Source organism: Mauremys reevesii, linkage group 1 (genome assembly GCF_016161935.1).
Source record: "Mauremys reevesii isolate NIE-2019 linkage group 1, ASM1616193v1, whole genome shotgun sequence".
Lineage (NCBI taxonomy): Eukaryota > Metazoa > Chordata > Testudines > Geoemydidae > Mauremys > Mauremys reevesii.
This window is the reverse complement of record NC_052623.1, coordinates 44,867,029-44,890,007: the sequence shown is the minus strand read 5'-3', so window position 1 is coordinate 44,890,007 and position 22,979 is coordinate 44,867,029. Positions and strand designations below refer to the sequence as shown.

The 22,979-nt window shown below is 43.7% G+C and overlaps 1 protein-coding gene across 3 annotated transcripts in view; it reads left to right on the top strand.

The window, feature by feature from the left end:
• Positions 1 to 22,766, top strand: part of LOC120407674 (gap junction beta-6 protein) — a 70,662-nt gene extending 47,896 nt beyond the window's left edge. Inside the window, exons 1-2 of one of the 3 annotated variants that reach the window (XM_039543531.1) lie at positions 3,311 to 3,534; positions 19,820 to 22,766. In XM_039543531.1, coding sequence (XP_039399465.1) covers positions 19,842 to 20,630 — 789 coding nt within the window. In that variant the 5' untranslated portion in view covers positions 3,311 to 3,534; positions 19,820 to 19,841 and the 3' untranslated portion in view covers positions 20,631 to 22,766. Of the gene's footprint in view, positions 1 to 3,310; positions 3,535 to 13,208; positions 13,230 to 19,819 lie in introns of those variants that run through there. The other 2 variants (XM_039543526.1, XM_039543515.1) reach the window with 2 other exon arrangements.
• The last annotated feature ends 213 nt before the right edge of the window (positions 22,767 to 22,979 follow it).

Sequence of the window (22,979 nt, the reverse complement as noted above, 5' to 3'; positions counted from 1 at the left end):
GAGAGAGACAAGCTGTCTAGCTTACACAGAGCTCATCCTCAGGTCTGGGCAATATGCACCCTGAATAATCATTTATATAACTGCAAAATTAGAATGGTAGCATTTTACACCCACTAGGCAGTTTGTAGACATACGTAAATGATGACAAAAAGTGCTAGGCAGTGGAAAATTACAGCCCTGCACCCACCCTATGCATAGTGCTTCCCAGATGCACCTCCAACACTTGGTCACTTTTTGAGCCTAGAATATGACTAAAGACTTTGTCTTCACTGCCAAAAAATATGTTTTTACTGTGAGATAATTAAAGCGAAGTAGCTGTAAAATTCTAGTGAAGACAAGGCACTATCATTTTTACTACAAGGTAGCTAGGTGAGATCAACTCTATATCCCCACCTGTGTTTGACTTCATCTAGCCTACCTTGCAGTGAAAACAACAATATGTTGTCTCAACAAGGAACAGCTATCCCTTTTTTGCAGTGAAGACTTAGCCCTGGTCTATACTACAGACTTAGGTTGATGTAAGGCTACTTACATTGACCTAACTCTGTAAGCATCTACAATAAAATGTAGCTCCCACCAATGTAATTCATACACCGACTTATATAACTCCACCTCCATGAGAGGCATAGCGCTTAAGTTGATGTAGTTAGGTCGATGCAGTGTCAGTGTAGACACTGCATTGCTTACATCTAGGATGACCTGATGTCCTGACTTCATAGGGACAGTCCCAGTATTTGGGGCTTTGTCTTATATAGGCGCCTATTACCCATCAGCCCCTGTCCCAATTTTTCACACTTGCTATCTGGTCACCCTACTTACATCAACTGTTGATGCCTTTTAGAAACCATCCCACAATGCCCCACATGGGCAGTTAAATCAGTGCAAGTGCACCTGGTGAGGATGTGCACCATCAACACAAGGAACATAATGTGGACATGTAAAACTGATTCAATTACTATCATGATGGTATGTCAATGTAACTTAGGTAGACTTAATTTTGTAATTGCTCCCCCACCCCCCCAAGATTTGAAAGTATCTTGTCCCCTTATTGGTCCTTTGGGTCAGGTGTCAGCCAGGTTACCTGAACTTCTTAACCCTTTATAGATAAAAGGATTTTGGTGTCTCTGGCCAGGAGGGATTTTATAGTATTGTCTACAGGAGGGTTGTTACCCTTCCCTTTCTAGTGATGACAGAGTGGAATTAGTGAACTAGTGTAAATTGCCATGATCTGATCATGAGACTAGGGTGTGATTTGCACAATGACCCATACTGCAAGTAAAGAAAGCTCCAGATTTCATTTTAACCTTTTTTACATTAGGAAATGGGTTCCTGTCTTCCAAAGCAAGGACGTGTTGCTACAGCATCAGAAGTTCATGGCTATAAGGAAAATACATCCTTTTGTGACACATGCTTGAATTGTATGGGACTGATCCTGCAGGCACTCCATGAGTTTAGGAGAAGGATCAGGCCCCAGGTATTTACTTCTTGTCTAGTTCAGTTTGCTGTCACAAAACTGTGGGCATGATCCTGACCCCACTAGAGTGAATGGTAAAATCTCTATTGTCGTCAACTGATAACAATTTAGAATTATCCTAGTATATGACTAAATTGCTCATTCTAGGCATTCCCACCTCTTTTTCCTTGGTGGATTGATATTGGCTATCATCTATTAGCTGCTGTAGAACATTTATCTGGGATTATTTGTTATTCTTGTAAATGAAGGGCAGAGGAATTTAGCTAGATGGTGTTATCATCTGGGCCCTTATGCTGGTATTCCTGGCAAGTACGAACACATCCTTCATCTAAAGCCGGGGGGAACTGTGCTAGTCGCAGCACAGATCCAATTGTGCATGTTGTTTGGAAGCGGAAAGAGTTTGAAACCATTGCATGAAGCGTATGTGTCTGACAGAGAACTAAAAGTGCAAGGTACAAAGACAGGGAATTTTGTTTCCGATAGATATGAAAAACTAAAGTGTTTCATCAGCAATTTGATGGGAATTAAAAACTGGGTTAGCCATAGCCTTGCTCTGATGTTTCTGCACTGGATGAAAAAGTTAATTTCTCAATTTATTTCTATAACATCTCAGTTTCTTTCACAGTAAACCTCAAAGTCCCAATACATTTCCCATCCAAAGCAAACTAAAACCTCACAAACCAAGGACTGAGCCTTCTCCCATTTGCAAGTGGCAAAATCCCTATTGGCTTCATTGGGAAAAAGACTGGATCCCTTTTGCTGAGAAAATTGCCAATTTCAATATTTAGATTTGGAGGAATTCAATCCTAGTAATTTAAGATAAAAGAAAAAGTAATTTCAGTAGCAAATCCACTTTGGGAGATTTGATAGTCAAAACCAGAATTCCTTAGCCCATGCCAGATTTTCCTGTTATACTAAGGCAACCCCAATGAAGAGAGTAGAAGAGAAATTTTGATTGGTGTTCCATCCTGAGAGGAGAGTTTAGCACTCAGTTAAAACTCCCATTGACTCTAGTAAGGACTTGAGGACTGGGCCATCTACCTGCACTTCCTGCCTTCCCTACTTTGAGTTTTGAGCATCCCCAGTTCAGCCTTCTTGTCCTTGAATAGTTTGGCAGAAGGTTGACTTAATCCAGACTGCAATGCTAGACAGTGTCCTGGCAGGAAGGGAGCCCAGTGAGGTGCAGCAGTCATTGCTTAACCTATGGTGAAAGGAGCAAATGGCTAATCCACTCTTTTCCCGATGCAGGAAGTTTGAATTTGGAGTGGCAACTCCCAGAAAGGGCTGCAGCATTTCCAAGGTTTTTCCCTCTGTGGGGAGTGGTGATTTCAAACCTGCCAAATGGGGAGTGATAGAATTAACTTGAAAAATAACCCGACTCCTAGACAGGGAGGGAAAGTTCCCCTGACTTTAGCCCCCCATCCTGCCCCTCGCCCCGTTGGACAGCCCCCATTACACTGAAACCAATGGGCCAGGGGCCCAGGACTGCTTGTTGAGTAGGGCTGTGTCTTCACTGCAAATCCGCTGGGGTGGCCAGCAGGGCCTGCGGATTTGACCTGGTTGTGACGAGTGTGGGGAGGAGGCAGTAGGGGGGCAGATGTGGCCCTCCCTCTCCTGACACGCAGCCCCCTGGGGGATGGGGGAGATGCCCGGCTCCCATGCCGGGGCCCACTGGCCGTAGCTTTCCCGCGGGTGCCTGGGCTGGGGGCGGTGCGGCGGGAACGGCTGGAGCCAGGCCAGACGGAGGAGATGGGGGCGGGGGCAGCGCCTCAGCCGGGCTCGCGCTGGGGATCGGGGCTGTCCTCTCCGCCCGCCCCCGGCCCCGGGCTGAGACGCTCAGGGGAGGAGGCGGGCATGGGGCGGGTTAAAAGCAGCTGCCGGCCGGGGAGCGGGACCCTGAAAGCTCCGCGGGACTCAGGCACCGACACCCGCAGGCAGAGCAAGAACCGCGCGCAGCGGGGCTCGCGCCGCCTACTCCTGCCCCGGACCTCCCGCCCGCCCATGGTGCCCGGCGCCCAGCGCGCAACAGGGGCTCTCATCTGCGCGCGCGGCTGAGACAGGTGAGCTCGGCGCCGCTCTCCCTGCAGGGCGGCCGGGCGGGGGAAGCCCCCTGCGGCGCTGCCCCGGCGCCCGCTTCCAGCGCCGGGGAGCCGGGCTCCGGGGCCAGCCCTGCGCTGGGGGCCCGTCTCTCGTAGCTCTGAGGGGCAGGGGCGAGGCGGGGGGCGCTGGGGCTGTGTGTGCAGGGGCAAGCTCTGATTCCCTCGCACCCTCACTGGCCTCTCCCAGGGACCGCGGGGGAGCGAGCTACCCCTCTGGGGCCAGGCGTGAGGGCCTGATCCTGCCCCCCCCGGGGAAATTAGGAAAGACACTGGGGCGGGGGGGGGGGAGGGCGGGCAGGCAGGATCGGGTCACTGAGGCCGGAGCTAACCCTGTGACCCGTGGAAAGGCGCTGTGTTATAAAACTGGCCCATTCGGTGGCTCCTAGAACCTGTTCTTTGATTCGTAGCTACGTGGATCCTGAATCTGAATCCTCGGGGCAAGGCTCCTCATCCCTGCCTCTCCCGGGGTGCACTCTGTGTTAGGTCCCATAAGTTTCCCCTCTTTAAGTCCTGTTCAGTGAAAGGGTTCTGTCTGTCAGGCCATTCTGTGTGTTCCTTCAGCTGCCCCATGACTGTCGTTCTGGGTTCATCTTTTACACGTGGCCCGGGTATTTCCATCTTCTTTTCTGGATAACCTTAGAGATAAGGGGTTGTTGGACTCTCAGGAATCTCAAGCATTCTTCTTCTAGTGATGGTCTCTATTGTATTCCGGGAGGGTTTACGCGTGCACCCCATTCACCAAGAGTTGGAGAATTTTTTTTTATAAATTCATTCTATTTGTTACTTACATGATATTGAGCAGCTTTTAACTAGTTTAAAAGGCTTCAGCCTCTGTCAACAAGACTGTCTTACTTGCCCATGAATGCACACAGGGTTTTCCTTAAATTGGACAAGATTTGTAATGCGCTCAGCATCCAAAGGGCAGGGTAAACAGGGTGAAGTGTCTGGCTGAGTTTTGTAAAAATACTGGTTTTTAATTTACTTGCATGACAGGTTTGGTAAATTGACTGCTTGAAAGGGTGCCCTGCTGTAGTATCTATTTTTGTATGCTCCTGTTGCTCTTAACTTTCTTTCCCTCACTGCTAACCTTAACTCAGGGAAAATGAAATACTCCAGTGCTGTGTTTGAAGGGACACATTGTCTGTAGATTAAATGTTAAATTAATTCCTGAGAGAAAGGATAAGCTTATGGTTAGGACTTGGGAATGGGAACTAGGGCACCTGCATTCTTTTCCTGCTTCTGCACAGGAAGTCTGAGGTAAACTTTGGAAAGACACTCAATCTCATCTATAAAATGAGTAGAATAATACTTAAATCTACTTCACAGGTGCATTGTGAGGCTAAATTCATGGTTGCTTGTAAATCACCTTGATATTCTTGTACTAAAGATTCTCCAGAAGTGCAAAGAGTGTGTGTATACAACATACACATTCTTTACCGTTTCACTAATAAGTGGGCAGGAGGCCCAGACCTGACTTTCTGTGGAGCATGAAAGCTTGTCACTTTCACAAACAGAAGTTCCACCAATGTGGAGATTACCTCCCCACCTTGTAGCTATGTCATTCCCAGGATATGAGAGACAACAACACTGCAAACATTAAATATGAAAACATTTAAAATATCTTACTTTTTCATTCCTTCAATCAGCCTGCAAAATATAAATAGATTAGTAAATTTCACTTTTGCTTCCATTCTGGTTGTTTCTGGTTCTCCTGCATCAATCCAATGTTGCTGGCTTTGGGATGAAGATATTTAAGGGAAAGTTTAAATCCAAAAATCTACCTTAATTTAACTTTTCATGACACTTATTTTAAACACTAGTATTAGCTATCCACTTAACACTGGACAATGTCTCTAAGTTCACAAGACCATGACTTCAGAGAATTAAAGCAACAAGCAATATAAAGGCAACAGCTATTAAAGGTAATTTGTGGCATGCCTTATGTGTTTGGCTTTGTTTTTTAAAGAGATTCTCATGAAGGTAAACAGGCTTGCATCAATGGACAGGTCTTATCCGCACCGTTACCCCAGCTCAGAGTCGACCACTCCTATAATTTACTGAGGAAATAGGAAATGAAAGGTGTGAATCAGGATAAATGTTTCCTAATCACTGTGGCTGGCTTTGCTGACATCAGCAGGAGTCTTGACTGAGTAAGGGCTGCAGTACCTGGCCCTAGACCATAGGCAGTTGAGGTAGATGGTGGCTGAAAGCTTCCCCAGGGCACTTTGGATAGAGCTGCTTTGTCCCAATCAAGATCTCTGGGCAATCAGGTCACAATATCTGGGTCTTTGGACTGTGAAATCTAGTTCTGTCCTATTTCCTTCAATAGAGCAGAGTGTATCCATTTTTCTCATGTAGCACAGAAATCTGAGTGAAGAAGGATGGTTGAAGGGATTGGGTAATGGTCTAGACGCAGGGGTTGGCAACCTTTGGCACATGGCTCATCAGGGTAAGCCCCCTGGTGGGCCGGGCCAGTTTGTTTACCTGTTGCATTCGCAGGTTCAGCCAATCGCTGCTCCCATTGGCTGCAGTTCGCTGCTCCAGGCCAATAGGGGCTGTGGGAAGCAGTGCGGGCCAAGGGATGTGCTGGCTGCGGTTTCCCACTGCTCCCATTGGCCTGGAGCTGATTGGGAGCCGCAATCGGCCGAACCTGAGGACGTGGCAGGTGAACAAGCTGGCCCGGCCTGCCAGGGTGCTTACCCTGGCGAGCCGCATGCCAGAGGTTGCCAACCCCTGGGCTAGGGAGTCTTTCATTTTGAGAGTGCTGGTTCCAATCCACCTCTTGTTGATAGTGACCACAGATTGCTACTCTCTCATGTAAGATAGAATTCTGTTGAGTTCAGAGTCACTGCATCCACTTATAGTCAAAGTGAATTTGTCTTGGGGAACTCAGAACTCTTGCAAGATGAGTTTTGCAAGAAAAAAACATGGTTAACAGTGGCTGAATTCAGGCAAGAATTCTTCTGCCTTGTGTCCTACTTTGCATAATGAGACTGGATCTCATATGGAAAAGTATTATGAATGGCATCTCTCACCAAGCAATAGTAGCTTAATTCACAGGTATGGGGAGAGTGAAACAGTGGCAGGTATTTCTAAAAACTATTTAAAGTTCACTTTAAATCTATATATTTTTAGACATATCAACAGAGCCTTGCCAAATCCATCCTTTGTGGTACTGAGTCATTATGGGAGCTGAAGACACTTCATCTTGCAGTACTGAACCCTTATTCAGTAAATAATTGACAAATGTATATTTGCTTGCTACATGCTTTGCAGCGTTACATTTTAATCCAGCAAGTAAAGATGTAATTATCTCTGAGTCTTTTGCTTCTGGGTTAATTAGTACAGTGGCTCTCAACCTTTTCAGGTTACTGTACCCCCTTCAGGAGTCTGATTTGTCTTGTGTACCCCCAAATTACACCTCACTTAAAAGTTACTTGCTACAATATCAGACATAAAAATGCAACAGTGTCACAGCACACAATTTCTCATTTTTACCATATAATTCTAAAATATTGTATTTACATTTCAGTGTATAGTGTATATAAAGCAGTATAAACAAGTCATTGTATGACAATTTAGTTTGTACTGACTTTGCTAGTGCTTTCTATGTATCCAGTAGTAAAACTAGGCAAATATCTAGATCAGTTGATGTACCCCCTGGAAGACCTCTAGTAGCCCCAGGGGTACACATTCCCCTGGTTGAGAACCACTGAATTAGTACACTCCAAGCACCTGTTTTCCTAAGGCTAGAAGTGCTTGAGATTGAAGAAGAATAAGGAAAATATATTGTTTCAGCTAGTGCTCAAGCCTGCACATATCACACACTGGCTGTGGAAGGTACTCAGGGCAGACAGTAGACTTTGCCTACCACTGCTTGCATCCGAAGAAGTGGGTATTCACCCACGAAAGCTCATGCTGTAAAACGTCTGTTAGTCTATAAGGTGCCACAGGATTCTTTGCTGCTTCTACAGAACCAGACTAACACGGCTACCCCTCTGATACTTGTACTTGTAGAAGAGCACTTAAGAGCTGCTAGAGAGAACTGCCCTGGCTTCTAAGAGGGTGGGACTGTTGTTTTGATCTTTATCAACCACTCTGTAATTCTTTAATAAAAGTTGATCATCTTTTTGCTTTGGGTGTTCCTGTTGGGCACTCTTTTATTCTTCAGTACACAGCAGCAGAATTACAAATTGCTGCAGCTTTCTTTGCATTGTGAAAGGAAAGGCTTTTTAGCTGTCAGAACCCGAGTTCAGAGTTAAGTTTTCTTCCACAACAAAACTAAAGCAATGTAAGGAGCATCATTCTCTTTCTGGGTGAGAACAGTGTCATCAACTGCTGAAGGAAAGACACTGAATTCTGTTATAGCTGTGTCTAAATTAGGGCTTTTACCAGTAATTATTTTAGCAAAAATCGCACCCCTACCTGAGTTACCGTGGTAAAACTTGGAAGTGCACACCAGCCTTCAGTGTACCATAGAACTACTGGTTTGAAATGGGGGTTGCAACTAAGATCAGGCTCATTCTGTTAATGATTTGGGATCCTAATCAGTTTAACAATTCTAAAGCTTTGCTGATGTAAAAAATTAGCATGAGAATTGCCACACCAAGACCAAGAATTGTCTCCCAACACTGGCCAATGCCAAATGCTTCTGTTGAAGATCTGATAATGCACTTAAGTGTGTGATGGCTGGTTTAACTGCAGATGCTATCCTTAGTCATATTTAATATCTAAATCATGCTGATGAAGGTAACAAAGGGGCAGTTCAAGGCACACCCAGCATTGGAGGAAATCTGAGCCTGACTAGCCAGTGGAGGCACCATAGACATCCATGTCCATATGCAAGCCTAGGGAAACAAGTAAATCAGGATACTATTTGTAGGTGTGGGGAGAAGGGCATGATCTTATTCTGAATTTGTACAGCACCTAGGGCAATGGGACACTATTATTGACTGGTTCCTCAGGTGCTACTGTAATACAAACATAATATTACATATGCTGCTTTTTTAATTTTACTAGTAATCAATTTGCCTGGGTAATATCCTGTGGCAGTGAGTTCCACACATTATTCTGTTCATGTAAAGCTAACCTTTTTGTTTTATCTTGTTCACCATTTTATTAATACAAACCCAGCATGCCTACATACACTGCAATCTCTAACAACCTGGTATGTTGAAGCTTTATTGTTAACTTCTGATTAAAGACCGCCTGCTGTACCCAGCTTTTAATTGAGGCCTTGTCCACACTGCCACTCTACAGTGCTGAAATTTTCTTGCTCAGGGGTGTGAAAAAACATCCCCCATAGCGCTGCAAGCTTCAGTGCTGTAAAGTGCCAGTGTAGCCAGTGCACCAGTGCTGGTAGCTACTCCCCTCATGGGGGTGGGTTTTTTACAGCGCTGGCACCCAGCGCTGGTGCCGCGACTACACAGCCACATTAAAGCGCTGCCGCAGCAGCGCTTTAATGTTGCTAGTGAAGACATACTCTGATGAGAGTATGGGCACGTCTTTACTAGCAATATTAAAGTGCTGCTGCCTGAACAAGAAAATTGCAGTGCTGTAAAGCGCCAGTGTAGACAAACCCTCAGAAAGGCATCTGCTAAGGGGGAAGTGACATAAGAATGGCTGTACTGGGTCAGACCAAAGGTCCATCTAGCTCAGTATCCTTTCTACCAACGGTGGCCAGTGCCAGGTGCCCCAGAGGAATTGAACCTAACGGGTAATGATCAAGTGATCTCTCTCCTGCCATCCATCTCCACCCTCTGACAAACAGAGTCTAGGAACACCATTCCCTACCCATCCTGGCTAATAGCCATTTATGGACTTAACTTCCATGAATTTATCCAGTTCTCTTTTAAATGCTGTTATAGTCCTAGCCTTCACAACCTCCTCAGGTAAGGAGTTCCACAAGTTGACTGTGCGCTGTGTGAAGAAGAACTTCCTTTTATTTTAAACCTGCTGCCTATTAATTTCATTTGGTGACCCCCTAGTTCTTGTATTAAGGAAAAAGTTATTTACTTATTCCCATATCTACTTTCTCCACATCACTCATGATTTTATATACCTCTATCATATCCCCCCTTTACTCTCCTCTTTTCCAAGCTGAAGCATCCTAGCCTCTTTAATCTCTCCTCATATGGGACCCATTCCAAACCCCTAATCATTTTAGTTGCCCTTCTCTGAACCTTTTCTAGTGCCAGTATATCTTTTTTTGAGATGAGACCACATCTGTACGCAGTATTCAAGATGTGGGCATACCGTCGATTTTTATATAAGGGCAATAATATATTCTCCTTTTTATTCTCTATCCCCTTTTTAATGATTCCTAACATCCTGTTTGCTTTTTTGACTGTCTCTGCACATTCCGTTGACATCTTCAGAGAACTATCCACGATGACTCCAAGATCTTTTTCCTGATTTGTTGTAGCTAAATTAGCCTCCATCATATTTTATGTATAGTTGGGGTTATTTTTTCCAGTGTGCATTACTTTACATTTATTCACATTACGTTTCATTTGCCATTTTGTTGCCCAATCACTTAGTTTTGTGAGATCTTTTTGAAGTTCTTCACAGTCTGCTTTGGTCTTAACTATCTTGAGCAGTTTAGTATCATCTGCAAACTTTGCCACCTCACTTTTTACCCCTTTCTCCAGATCATTTATGAATAAGTTGACTATAATCTAATCACTAGATCTTGATGATTCCAGCACTCAGAGCTAGCATCATAGGGGTTATCAGGGCAAGCACATAGTGCTCTCTTGCTTTGCAATTGCAGCTCTCAATTCTAGTGTCCTGATGCTGTCTTGTGTAGGTATGCAGTACCCCTCTGCTGCTAGTGATAATGTTGATATCCTGGTCCCCGTGGCAGCTCAGCTGGAACAGCAGAATAAACAATGGAGTAGTGCAGCTGTGACTGGTGCTGAGCTGTGCAACGTCTTGATGCCCATTTCAAACCATTTTTTGATCTAGAAATGCTCTTTTAATTAAGGGATGAGTTTCTCTACAGTGGAGACTGAAAGCTCAGTTACTCAATGTCGTTGAGTTCTGTGGCTCCCTCCCTGCACTGTGGTCTCCCCAGCTCCTTCCTTTGACTCTAATCTCCCTGTATATCTCTGCTTTCCTTTTCTGCCTCAGGTTCCCCCAGATGCTCTTGCTGCTGCTCCTGCTGTTGCCTTTTGCAGGAGATGAGGGGTATACTGCCAGGCCTCAGTCCAGCAAAGCATTTAAGTCAATGGGGCTATTTGTATGCTTTCAGTTATGCTCATGTTTAAGTGTTTTGCTGGATCGGTGTCCTAGTGCATGTACAGTGGCATGACAGTTACAGAGCTGTGCTGGCTATATGAAAATAAAGGCTGCCATCAATTAAACTGAATCTTAGTTTTCCTTGCCTTAGTTTTTCATTCTGTCAGAGAGACGGTTGATATTTTACTCGCTTTGTCAGTAAAAGGGTCTGAGAAGCAAATATCTGGAATAAAGATGAACAATGATACTGAGTCACTCCGAGTAAATTAAAGCAATTGAGCTCTCCCAGAACACTCTCTTTCAGTTGGGACTACTATAATATTTTCTTGTCATCTGCCCAGGGGCGTCTAGAAAAGTAGGGCCCCCCCAGCAGCGGCGAGCGCGCCTGCCCTCCCCCCCCCGGGTCCCGGGTCCCCTTCCCCTTCTCGCTGTTGAGCTGCTCCTGCCCATGCCATGCAGGGTCACCCACCACCGGCCCAGACCAGCGGACCTGCGCGTGCATGCCTGCCGGGAGAGCAAAGGCGGCCGGACCGCCGCCGGACCCGCCCGCCTCAGCGCCTGCGTCCGAGGCCGGCTTCGGTGCGCCGGGGACTCGGCGAGGCGGCGCGGCTCAAAAATGCCGCCCCCGCCCCCCGCCCCTGCTGCCCCTGCCCCCTGGGCGCCGGGCTGGCGCTGCCTGCATCTGCCCCATATGATGTTGTGACTGATGTTTGATTCAGGGCTTGACAAGAATGGGGATAGCTGGTGTGATCTATTTGGACTGATGGCACTAAGGGGTTGATCCTTCACCCACTGATGTCAATGGCAGTATTGACACTGACTTCAAAGGTTGCAGGGTCAAACAGAAAGGGCTCTATCACTGGGGAGTGTTCCAGGTGCCACAAGGCTTTCAGCCAGCATGAAAGCAGGAGTGGAGTCTTGAAAGGCAGAATAGGAGAGGGGCAAATGGAGGATGATGGCAGGACTAGCTTTCAGGAGAAGAGGAGGTGGGAGAGATGGGTTTTTAAGTGGTGAAGAGACAAAAGAGATTTAGGCATGTGTGTGGCGGGGAGTGAGACTTGGTGGGGCAGGAGAGGAGACAAAAGGAATAATGAGACCTGGGAAGCTGAAGTGGAAGGGGGAGAGAGAGATGGTGTGGTGGCAAGAAAGAAAAGCAGGGCTGGGTGGAGAGACGGCAGTGAGCAAAGTAAGGTCAGGTCTACACTATAATCTTACATCCGTATAACTGTCACTTTGGTGTGAAAAATCCACACCCCTGAGCAACACTGTTATAATGACCTGAATCCCACCCCACCACCAGTGTACAAAGCTACTGCCTCTTGTGGAGATGGGTTAACTACACTGACAGGAGAAGCTCTTCTGTCGGCATAGTAGCATCTTCACTGAAGTGCTACAGTAGCGCAGCTGCACCGCTGCAGTGTTTTAAATGTAGACCTGCTCCAAGAAACAGGGCATATGAAGGGGAATGGAGGAGATATGAGAGGTGGGAAACAACTGGTAGAGACAGGAGGAGGAGATGGAAAGAATAGACAGGAAAAGAGATGCAAGGAAACAAACAAAACTGGGAATGCAAAGAACCTGGTGGAATCTAGAGAGGAGAAATGAACCTGTGTTTGTGTGTACAGAGACAAACTTCTATGTGGCAGTTCTGTTTTTTTTAAATGATATTATTTAGCTGTATAGCAGCATCTCTAATCTGTTTAACAAAAGCAATTACAACATTCCAATATCTAAAACTCAGTTAGAGCTGATCCAAAGCCTATTGTAATTGATGTGAGTCTTTCCATAGACTTTAAAGGGGGTTGGATCTGGCCCTTATCAAGGGAAGATTCACGATACAAAGTTGAGTGCCTTATAGCTAGACTGTCAGGGTTGGAAGGGACCTCAGAAGAGCATCTAGTCCAATCCCCTGCTCAAAGCAGGACCAATCCCCAACTGGCCTCCACAAGGGTTGAACTCATGATCCTGGGTTTAGCAGGCCAATGCTCAAACCACTGAGCTATCCCTCCCTCCTCTGATATTGTAAAAAGAAAAGATTACTCAGTTGTAAATTCACTATCAGAAGAGAAGTTGCAACACATGATCCCCAGGGTAAATCCTGACATTCAGTCTTGGTTAAAAATCATGCAGTATGATAAATAACAGGTGAAGTAAAGCTAAATATTCAGAAATCTAATTATCGCCTAAAGAATCTTCTGGGAATTCAGGATCTTTTCTGTGCTGTCATGAGGTATGAACCCAGAGAGACTTTTTCTTTTATATGGACTTGCTCATGAAAAATCTACTTTGCCCCTCTAAAATAACTTAGAGGGATAAAAGAATGTGGCTTGTTCCAAGGGCTCCATTTTGCAAGGTGCAAGGTCCTGGGAATTGCAGTCAGCATCTTGAAGGAGAAACTCTTCACATCTCAAGATGAGGTTAGTTCAGTCCAGAAAGAACTTGATCTCTAGCCTGCAGATAATGGACAAGAAGTGATTCTAAAAACTTGCATCTTTGAAGTAATCCCACCAAATATTCTAGATTTACTAAAAAAAGAACAGGAGTACTTGTGGCACCTTGGAGACTAACAAATTTATTTCAGCATAAGCTTTCGTGGGCTACAGCTCACTTCTTTGGATGCACTGTACTAGATTTACTGTATCCACCCATAAGGGGCAATTACATTTAATTGCAATAATAACAGAGAAAAAAATCTTATCTTCAAAATTCAGTGTCCTTGTTTCCCTGAGTTACCTAAAATTTTTGACTCTACTCATTCTCTATACACTAGTTTCCAACTCACAGTGCAGTTACCTTTAACCAATAGAGCAGAAAGGATTTTGGTGCTGCCTGGAAATAAAGGTGTGACACAGAAGATTGCTGGTAAGAGACTGAACCTTATTTCCATGCCATGTGACCCTGGGTCAAAGTTACAAAAGGTTTTAGCCATTTTACATGATGGTCAGTATCCACCAAGCCAGTAGCTCTTGTTTGATCTTCCTTTTTATTTATTTTTTAAAAGCACACATATAATATCAACCTGACATGAGCACAGCCAACTAGTGAAATCCAAACTAGAAGAAATTGCTAAAGGGGAGATCTAGATTATTGGACTAGAATCTCTGAATCTCATTGGCTCACTAATCACATGTTTGCTCCTTGTTCACAGACATTCCTTCTGCTATGGCCTGTTCAGTTGCAGGTTTATTTGCTATGGTGAACCTGTGTTTGCTGCTCCTGTTGTCCTTTCCTTGCCAGTGACTGGATGGTTACTTCCGTCAGTGCATGAAATTGTCTGTAGCATCCTGAACATCCTCAAGAAATGAAGCTGTAGTCCTTTTTGGTTTTGTCAAGTGCTTTCTGGCCGTCCAGGGTGGCTGTGACCTGTAAATCTTGGTGCAGATGGTATAGCTGTTACGTTAGCATATTGCCACCCACTTTCCGTTTGAAATCTAGCATTTTCTCCTACTTGCAATTGGAGTGACTATCATTCTTTTGATAGTATTTCTTCTGTGTTGGTTTCCTGGTAAACAAGGACCTTTTAATATCTAAATCAGGGTTAACGATCTTTGTTGGATGTTGGCACTAAGGTTTTGTCCTAGTGCCCATGGATCTCTGAACCAGTGATTCTAATAAGGTGTTGTTAGGTGTGATGTACATAGCTAGAAGTTCTTTGCTATTTGAATGCACTTGAACTGGTCAGAAATTGTTCAATGAAATCGATTTTCTGATGGAAAACACTGTTTCATCAAAACCACAGTGTTTTGTGAAACCAGGTCAAATGCAACAACAACTTCATCAGAGACAAATATTGCAGCCCAGCAGTTAGGGCACTGGCCTGGGAAATGGGAGGCCCAGGTTCAAGCAAAATTGAGCAGAGACTTGAATTTGGGTCTCCTGTGTTCTAGCCCAGTGCTGTGTAAACCAGATCAAAGTGTCACTTGTATCAAAATGAAAAAACTTCAGAAACTTTGAAATGTTTCACTAATAAGAATTGCCACTTTCAAGCCAGTCCTATGATTTACATTTCTACTGACCCATTCCACAGTATGTTTGGTGCTGTAAATGATACTAAACAAAAAAAGACTGACTTGGAGAGCTGACAGTCTAGAAACTCTCAACACCATATATATATATTTTTTAAAGTAAAACCAACATCAGAAAATTCTCTTGGTATAGAAATTTCAGAGCCAAGAGAAAACATTGGAGTGAAAACTTCAAAGGATGATGCCTGACACTGATAAGGGGAGTGGGGGGTAAGACCAGTAAGCTAGCTTTGTGGAATGTTTTGTTCTGGTTCCTTTGTTTGTCTGCTTGTTTTTTCTGGGGTCTTCCTATTCTAGGAAGTATTAAGATAATGAAAATAATCTCTATAAAAACCAATAGCCTAGTACAGGCAGTCCTCACCCCTTTTCTTCAAGGTTATGGAGAAAAATTTCTGGAGAAAATTGAATGTTCACCAAATTCAAAACTTTCTCTCCAGCTCAATGGAAAATTCATTTCAAGCTGGGTTTGGTACTAGTCCTGCTCCCCCAGCATTTACAGATCAAAATGTTTCTAGGGTTCTTACTGACAAAACAGTGTTCTTCAGTTTCTAATGTGTGTCTTTTTATCCTGTAAAAATAAGTGAATTAAATTAATTGCTAACCAGACTTCAAACGAAATTTCTGTAAATCAGTGAAGGAGAGGAATAGTAGACAATATTCTATGTAAGGACAACTCCATTCTGGTTATTCATTTTTTCCCCCCCTCAGTTCGCATAATCTATTGCAATGCTTCTGTACAGTGACAAAAGGGCATAATCCATACAACACTATCTCCTTTATCTCAACCTCACCTATTGGAAACTCATTGTTTGAAAAGTTCCTGATGTTAGTGTTTGTGATATGACACTTATCAGCTTCGTGATATTAGGTAATGGAGCTGGTTGGCTTTCCTGGTGGCTGGCTGACTCAGCAGGACACGAAGATGCTTATGGCTAAAAAGCTCAATAGCACAGAATGGCAAAAACACTTTTGCTCACAGCTGCAGAACTGGCTAGCCTCTGAGGATACTGGCCAACAGGCTTTGAAATCCCTGCTCAGGGTCACAAACTTCAAATTCTTCTAAGCCAGCTCCCCTGATTATCTGAAACCCTAGTTACTTTGGGTGTCCCCTGAGGTCTCTGGTTGATTGACGTTTCTAGCATAATATCATACATTTATATGGTGCTTTGGAGGATCCTGTGAGATCGAATTTGTCCAGAGCTTTATGTGCTGCACTTAAATGAAGGGAGGTTGGCAGCCAAGTGGACAACACTTTGCACAGCAGAGAGGGGAGGGGAAAGTTTGGAAACCTTGCAGGACACCAGGTTAAACCCCTAGAACATAAAAACAGCTATACTGGATCAGCCTAAAAGTCCATCTAGCCCAGTATCCTGTCTTCTGACCGTGGCCAATACCAGGTGCCCCAGAGGAAATGAATGGAACAGGTAATCATCAAGTGATCCATCCCCTGTTGCCCATTCCCAGCTTCTGGCAAACAGAGGCTAGGGACACCATCCCTTCCCATCCTGGCTAATAGCCATTGATGGACCTATCCTCCATAGGGTGACCAGATGTCCCAATTTTATAGGGATAGTCCTGATTTTTTTGTTCTTTTTCTTATATGGGCTCCTATTACACCCCAACCTCTGTCCCAATTTTTCACATTTGCTGTCTGGTCACCCTAATCCTCCATCAATTTATCTAGTTCTTTTTTGAACCATGTTATATTATAGTCTTGGCCTTCACAACATCCTCTGGAAAAGAGTTCCACAGGTTGACTGTGCGTTGTGTGAAGAAATACTTTCTTTTCCCCCCCTCCCCCTTTGGTTTAAACCTGCTGCCTACTAATTTCATTTGGTAACACAAGAACTAGGGGTTATGAGAAGGAGTAAATATCACTTCCTTATTTACTTTCTCAACACCAGTCATGATTTTATAGACCTCTATAATATCCCCCCCTTAGTCATCTCTTTTCCAAACTGAAAAGTCCCAGTCTTACTAATCTCTTCTCATACTGAAGCTGTTCCAGCCCCCTAATTATTTTTGTTGCACTTTTCTGAACCTTTTCCGACTCCAGTATTTCTTTTTTGACATGGGGTGACCACATCGGCATGCAGTATTCAAGATGTGGGCGTACCATGGATTTATATAGAGGCAATATGATATTTTCTGTCTTATTGTCTATCCCTTTCTTAATGATGCCCAACATTCTGTTAGCTTTTTTGACTGCCATTGCACATTGAGAGGATGTTTTCAGAGAACTATCCACAATGATTCCAAGATCTTTTTCTTGAGTGGTAACAGATAATTTAGACCCCATCATTTTATATGTATAGTTAAGATTGTTTTCCAATGTGCATTACTTTGTATTTAACAACATTGAATTTTATCTGCTAATTTATCTGGGGGGAAGGATAGCTCAGTGGTTTGAGCATTGGCCTGCTAAACCCAGGATTGTGAGCTCAATCCTTGAGGGGGCCATTTAGGAATCTGGGGCAAAAATCTGTCTGGGGATTGGTCCTGCTTTGAGCAGGGGATTGGACTAGATGACCTCCTGAGGTCCCTTCTAACCCTGGTATTCTATGATTTTGTTGCACAGTCACCAAGATTTTGAGAGATCCTTTTGTAACTCTTTGCAGTCTGCCTGGGACTTAACTACATGGACTAGTTTTGTATCATTTGCAAATTTTGCCACCTCACTGTTTACCCCTTTTTCCAGATCATTTATGAATATGTTGAATAGGACTGGTCCCAGTGCAGAGCCCTGGGGGACACCACTGTTTACCTCTCTCCTTCTGAAAACTGACCATTTATTCCTTTCCTTTGTTTCCTATCTTTTAACCAGTTACCAATCCATGAGTCGACCTTGCCTCTTATCCCATGACAGCTTACTTTGCTTAAGAGCCTTTGGTGAGGGACCTTGTCAAAGGCTTTCTGAAAATCTAACTACACTATATCCACTGGATCCCCCTTGTCCACATGCTTGTTGACCCTCTCAAAGAATTCTAGTAGATTGGTGAGGCATAATTTCCCTTTGCAAAAATCATGTTGATTCTTCCCCAACAAAATATGTTCATCTATGTGTCTGACAATTTTGTTCTTTACTATAGTTGCAACCAGTTCACCCAATACTGAAGTCAGGCTTACTGGCCTGTAATTGCTGGGATCACTTCTGGAGCCCTTTTTAAAAATTGGCATCACAGAAGCTGATTTAAATGATAGGTTACAGACTACAGTTAGTAGTTCTGCAATTTCACATTTGAGTTCCTTCAGAACTCTTGGGTGAATACCATCTGGTCCTGGTGACTTCTTACTGTTTAGTTTATAAATTTGTTCCTAAACCTCCTCTAATGACACCTAACATGGGACAGTTCCTCAGATTTGTCATCTAAAAAAATGGCTCAGGTTTGGGAATCTCTCTCACATCCTCAGCTGTGAAGACTGATGTAAAGAATTCATTTAGTTTCTCCACAATGGCCTTATCATCTTTGAGTGCTCCTTTAGCATCTCAATCGTCCAGTGGCCCCACTGGTTGTTTAGCAGACTTCCTGCTTCTGATGTACTTAAAACACTTTTGTTCTTTAATGTAACTTTCATATATAAAAACATATATTTTTTTAAAAAGACCTTTTATGTCTATGTGCAGTAGACTGGGAATCATGTCTTTTGAGGTCTCCTCCAAAAGACTTCACGCTATAACTTTCATAGATTCATAGACTTAAGGTCAGAAGGGACCATTATGGTTATCTAGTCTGACCACAATGCAGGCCACAGAATATCACCCACCCACTCCTGTAACAAACCCCTAACCTATGTCTGAGTTATTGAAGTCCTCAAATCGTGGTTTAAAGACCTCAAGGTGCAGAGAATCCTCCAGCAAGTGACCCGTGCCCCATGCTGCAGAGGAAGGCGAAAAACCTCCAGGGCCTCTGCCAATCTGCCCTGGAGGAAAATTCCTTCCTGACCCTGAGCATATGGGCAAGACTCACCAGCCAGCACCCAGGAAAGAATTCTTTGTAGTAACTCAGATCCCACCCCATCTAACATCCCATCACAGACCATTGGGCATATTTACCTGCTAATAATCAAAGATCAATTAATTGCCCAAATTAGGCTATCTCATCATACCATCCCCTCCATAAAGTTATCAAGCTTAGTCTTGAAGCCAGCTATGTCTTTTGCCCCCACTACTCCCCTTGGAAGGCTGTTCCAGAACTTCACTCCTCTAATGGTTAGAAACCTTCATCTAATGTCAAGTCTAAACTTCCTAGTGTCCAGTTTATATCCATTTGTTCTTGTGTCCACATTGATACTAAGCTTAAATAATTCATAGTGCTCCGTTTATCCTCTTCAGAAGGATGAAGAACTGGGGGGCACAAATAGGATTGTATCCATAAAGTTAACTTGTTCTGTTGTAGTGTATTGCAGGCAGTGATTTGAGGTTTGGTGCGTGATAACATACCTACCATTATCAGTTATTTCTGTTTGAATCAGAAAATTAGAATTCATGGATTACACAAATCAGCTATTTTAGTACAGAGCTAAAAGATGATCTCTTAGCAGCATGAAGTGCTTTGGAGGAGTGACAGAAGGTATTGTTGCCCCTTCTTCTGACATCAGTGTCTCCCCTCCCCCCCTTCCTCCCCCCTCCCACCCCCTCCCCCGCTGGGTGAAGCAGAATTCTGGGCCTTGCACGTCAGCTTCCCAATGAAGTAGAAAATCAGTGACAGAGCTTCATTTATTATTCTAAGCATAACTTGTTTTATTTACATGTCTACACTACGCTGGAATGGAGGTGGTCAAACAGCATGCAGACAATCCCTTCTGACCCTTATGGCTACTTGTAGTGACAGTGTAAGACAATGATATGCCAACAAGCTGTGAAACAGTTACTGTAGCCCATAAATATTCTGCCATTGTACGTCTTATATCACAAGTTTTATGGCATTGATTTCCTAATGCATGATTTACAATCATTTGGTGTATTCATTTTGTTTTGTTAGGTCAAAGGACTCAAACGAGACAATGGACTGGGGAACATTGCAGGCCATTTTAGGAGGTGTAAATAAACACTCCACCAGTATCGGAAAGATCTGGCTCACCGTCATGTTCATTTTCCGTGTTATGATCCTTGTGGTGGCTGCGGAGGAAGTCTGGGGAGACGAACAAAATGATTTTGTCTGCAACACTCTGCAACCAGGATGCAAAAATGTTTGCTATGACCACTTCTTCCCCATCTCTCACATTAGACTGTGGGCCCTTCAGCTCATCTTTGTCTCAACTCCTGCACTTCTGGTGGCCATGCACGTTGCGTACAGAAGGCACGAGAAGAAAAAGCAGTTCAGAAAGGGAGGGCAAACCTGTGAATATAAAGACATTGAAGAAATAAAATCACAAAGATTTCATATTCAGGGTCCCTTGTGGTGGACCTACACAAGCAGCATATTCTTCAGAATGATCTTTGAAGCCCTCTTTATGTATGCGTTTTACTTCATGTACGATGGCTTCCGAATGCCGCGCCTAGTGAAGTGCAACGCGTGGCCTTGCCCCAACACAGTGGACTGTTTTGTTTCTCGACCCACTGAAAAGACAGTGTTTACTATTTTCATGATCGCTGTGTCTGGTATTTGCATTTTGTTAAACGTGGCTGAATTCTGCTATCTGCTGATAAAAGTTTTCCTCAAAAAGTCTCGAAGAGCAGCATCTCCAAGACACCCCAACCATGAGACTAAAGAGGAAACTAAACAAAATGAAATGAATGAACTAATATCTGATAGCTGTCACAACACAGTTTCGGGATTTCCAAGCAGCTAAGGTGATGCAAATGTGAGGAGTCACTCAGTGTGGAGTGAATATTCCTCTTACAAAGCTGCAAATGCAATCAGCTACATTAAACAATAAAGTGGGGTGAAGGTTTAATATGTAATGTCAGGTGGGAATTAAACACCTAGTTCAAAAGAGGCAAAGCAGCATAAAAATGTGAAAAGTATATAAGGATTAAATAGGAAACTGTCTCCATAAGAATATCCTTAACAAGGCAACTATGACAAGCGGAAACTCACTAGTACCTCTGGGCTAGAGTCACAGAAGGGACTTAGGAGTTAGCCAACACCTAGGGACCCTGCTGCCAGTGCAATTCACAGTGCATAGGGAGAATTAGGTGACCAAGAAGAGGGTTCTCAGAAGCCTGAATGCTGAGTAGGGAGCTGCCTAAGCTATCCAGATGTGAAATGCAGAGGAGAAGGGCAGGGCTTAGGTGCCTAAGCACCTTTGAGGATTTGGACCCTAACTCCATTTGGGATTCTTGGCCCTGAATCCTTTCCTGGAGTTAGGTGCCTAAGCCAGGTCAGACCTTTTTCATCATGAGAGCAAGACAGAACCCGTTATAGCCAATTGCCCAGCAGGGTTAAGGCACTCACCTGGGACATAGGAGACCTGTTTTTTTGTTTTTCTTTTAAATCCCTGCTCTGTCTGATCTCCCCTGAAAGGTGGGAGACCTGATCAGGGTAACATCCTCACCAGTGGGCTGTAGAATCAATCTCTCATGGGCCTACTGATTATTTATACAAAGGGGACCTGTTTCAAGAAGAGAGACTGAGGCCTAGTCTACACTAAAAACTTATGTTGACCCAGCTGTGTCGCTCAGGGGTATGAAAAATCCACATAGTTAAGTTGACTTAATCCTGGTGTAGATAGTGCTAGGTCAATGGAAGAATACTATCTCTGTCAAGGAGGTGAATTAACTACAGTGATGGGAGATCCCCTCCTATTGCATTAGTGTCTACACTGAAAGCGCTACGGAAGGTGGCCATTTATTGTACTTTGAAGATGAAAAGTATTCAATGAAACTGAAGTGTTAACAATAATAGTAATCCTGTTGGGAGAAGCGAATACCTTGTAGATGGCGACTCATCCCCGAATACCCAATAGCCTGGTGGCTAGGGCATTCTTACTGGACATGGGGGAGCTGGGTTTCAGTCCCTGCTCCAAATCACTGTTCCACACTGATTTAAAAACAGGTCTCTGACCTTCCAAGTGAGTGCCCTAACCACTGGTCTATTGGGTATTTGGAGGGGTGCCCACTTGCCAGCCAGGCCCCAGAATTCCTGACTGACTCTTGTGCAGGTTAGACGTGCTCTGGGCCTGCTTACCAAATTGGTCTCTGGAGAGATGGGCAGGGAAACACCTAGTTTGAGAATTCTGCTATGTGTAAGGTAGGGCTCCAAGCAGCTCATTAGCTGTGGGGTGGAGTCAGGTGGAAATCTAGGCACCTTCAGGGTTAAGCAGTAGCTGAATGGTGCTTTTGTGATTGGTCATAAGCACCTAAAGAGGCAGTAAAGCACCTGAGTCCCTTTGTGAAGCTAGCCCTTTATGCATATTTGAGTCCTGAAAACTATACGTTTAACAGCAATAAGAATAAACTTTTTCCAGGCAAGATATTCTAGTATTACAAGATGTTTTTACTTACTTGTGAATTCATAACTAAGGTATTTTTGTAAGGTCTGAAATTCCATGTTATTTAGAGTGTGATAGTGTATGATTGAATAGTGTGTTTTGTTTTACTAGAAAAGCAGATGTAACCTCCAATACCATTTTAATAAAGTATATCAACTTTAAACATTTAGCAGACCTGCTGTAAATAATTCCATTAACATTTTACATTGCATACTGCCAATGTTATAAAATCATTGAATAGAAACCTTCATCTAATGTCAAGTCTATATATGAAAATAACCTTTATCTTCTGTTCATTTCTCAAATGAATTGTTTCTTGTACTGTAAATAGTCATGGAACCATTTTGTTTTTTTTAAATTGTAGACTAAAAATGACTAAATGGTATGAAACTAGGAGCTATCTGGTTGGAATTAACATGAAGAAAAGTCTCAGCTAGTATAAGGAAAAAGCTAGAATCTTAATGAGGTCTTCTGAATAAAAAACAAACACTGTAACCTTGTGCAATGGAGTAAAAGTTTATGTGAGTGTTTTGCTGATGACCTATAGCACTTGGTGAACCTTGATTTTTACACGCTGAGAATTTTCACTTTCCCTGATTTCAAATACTTCAGTTAAACTTAAAAACAAAACAAACCCTACAGCCAAATTCTGTCTGGTGGAAATTCCTCTGTTGTGCACACACCCACACGTTAAACAAAAAAGCTCCA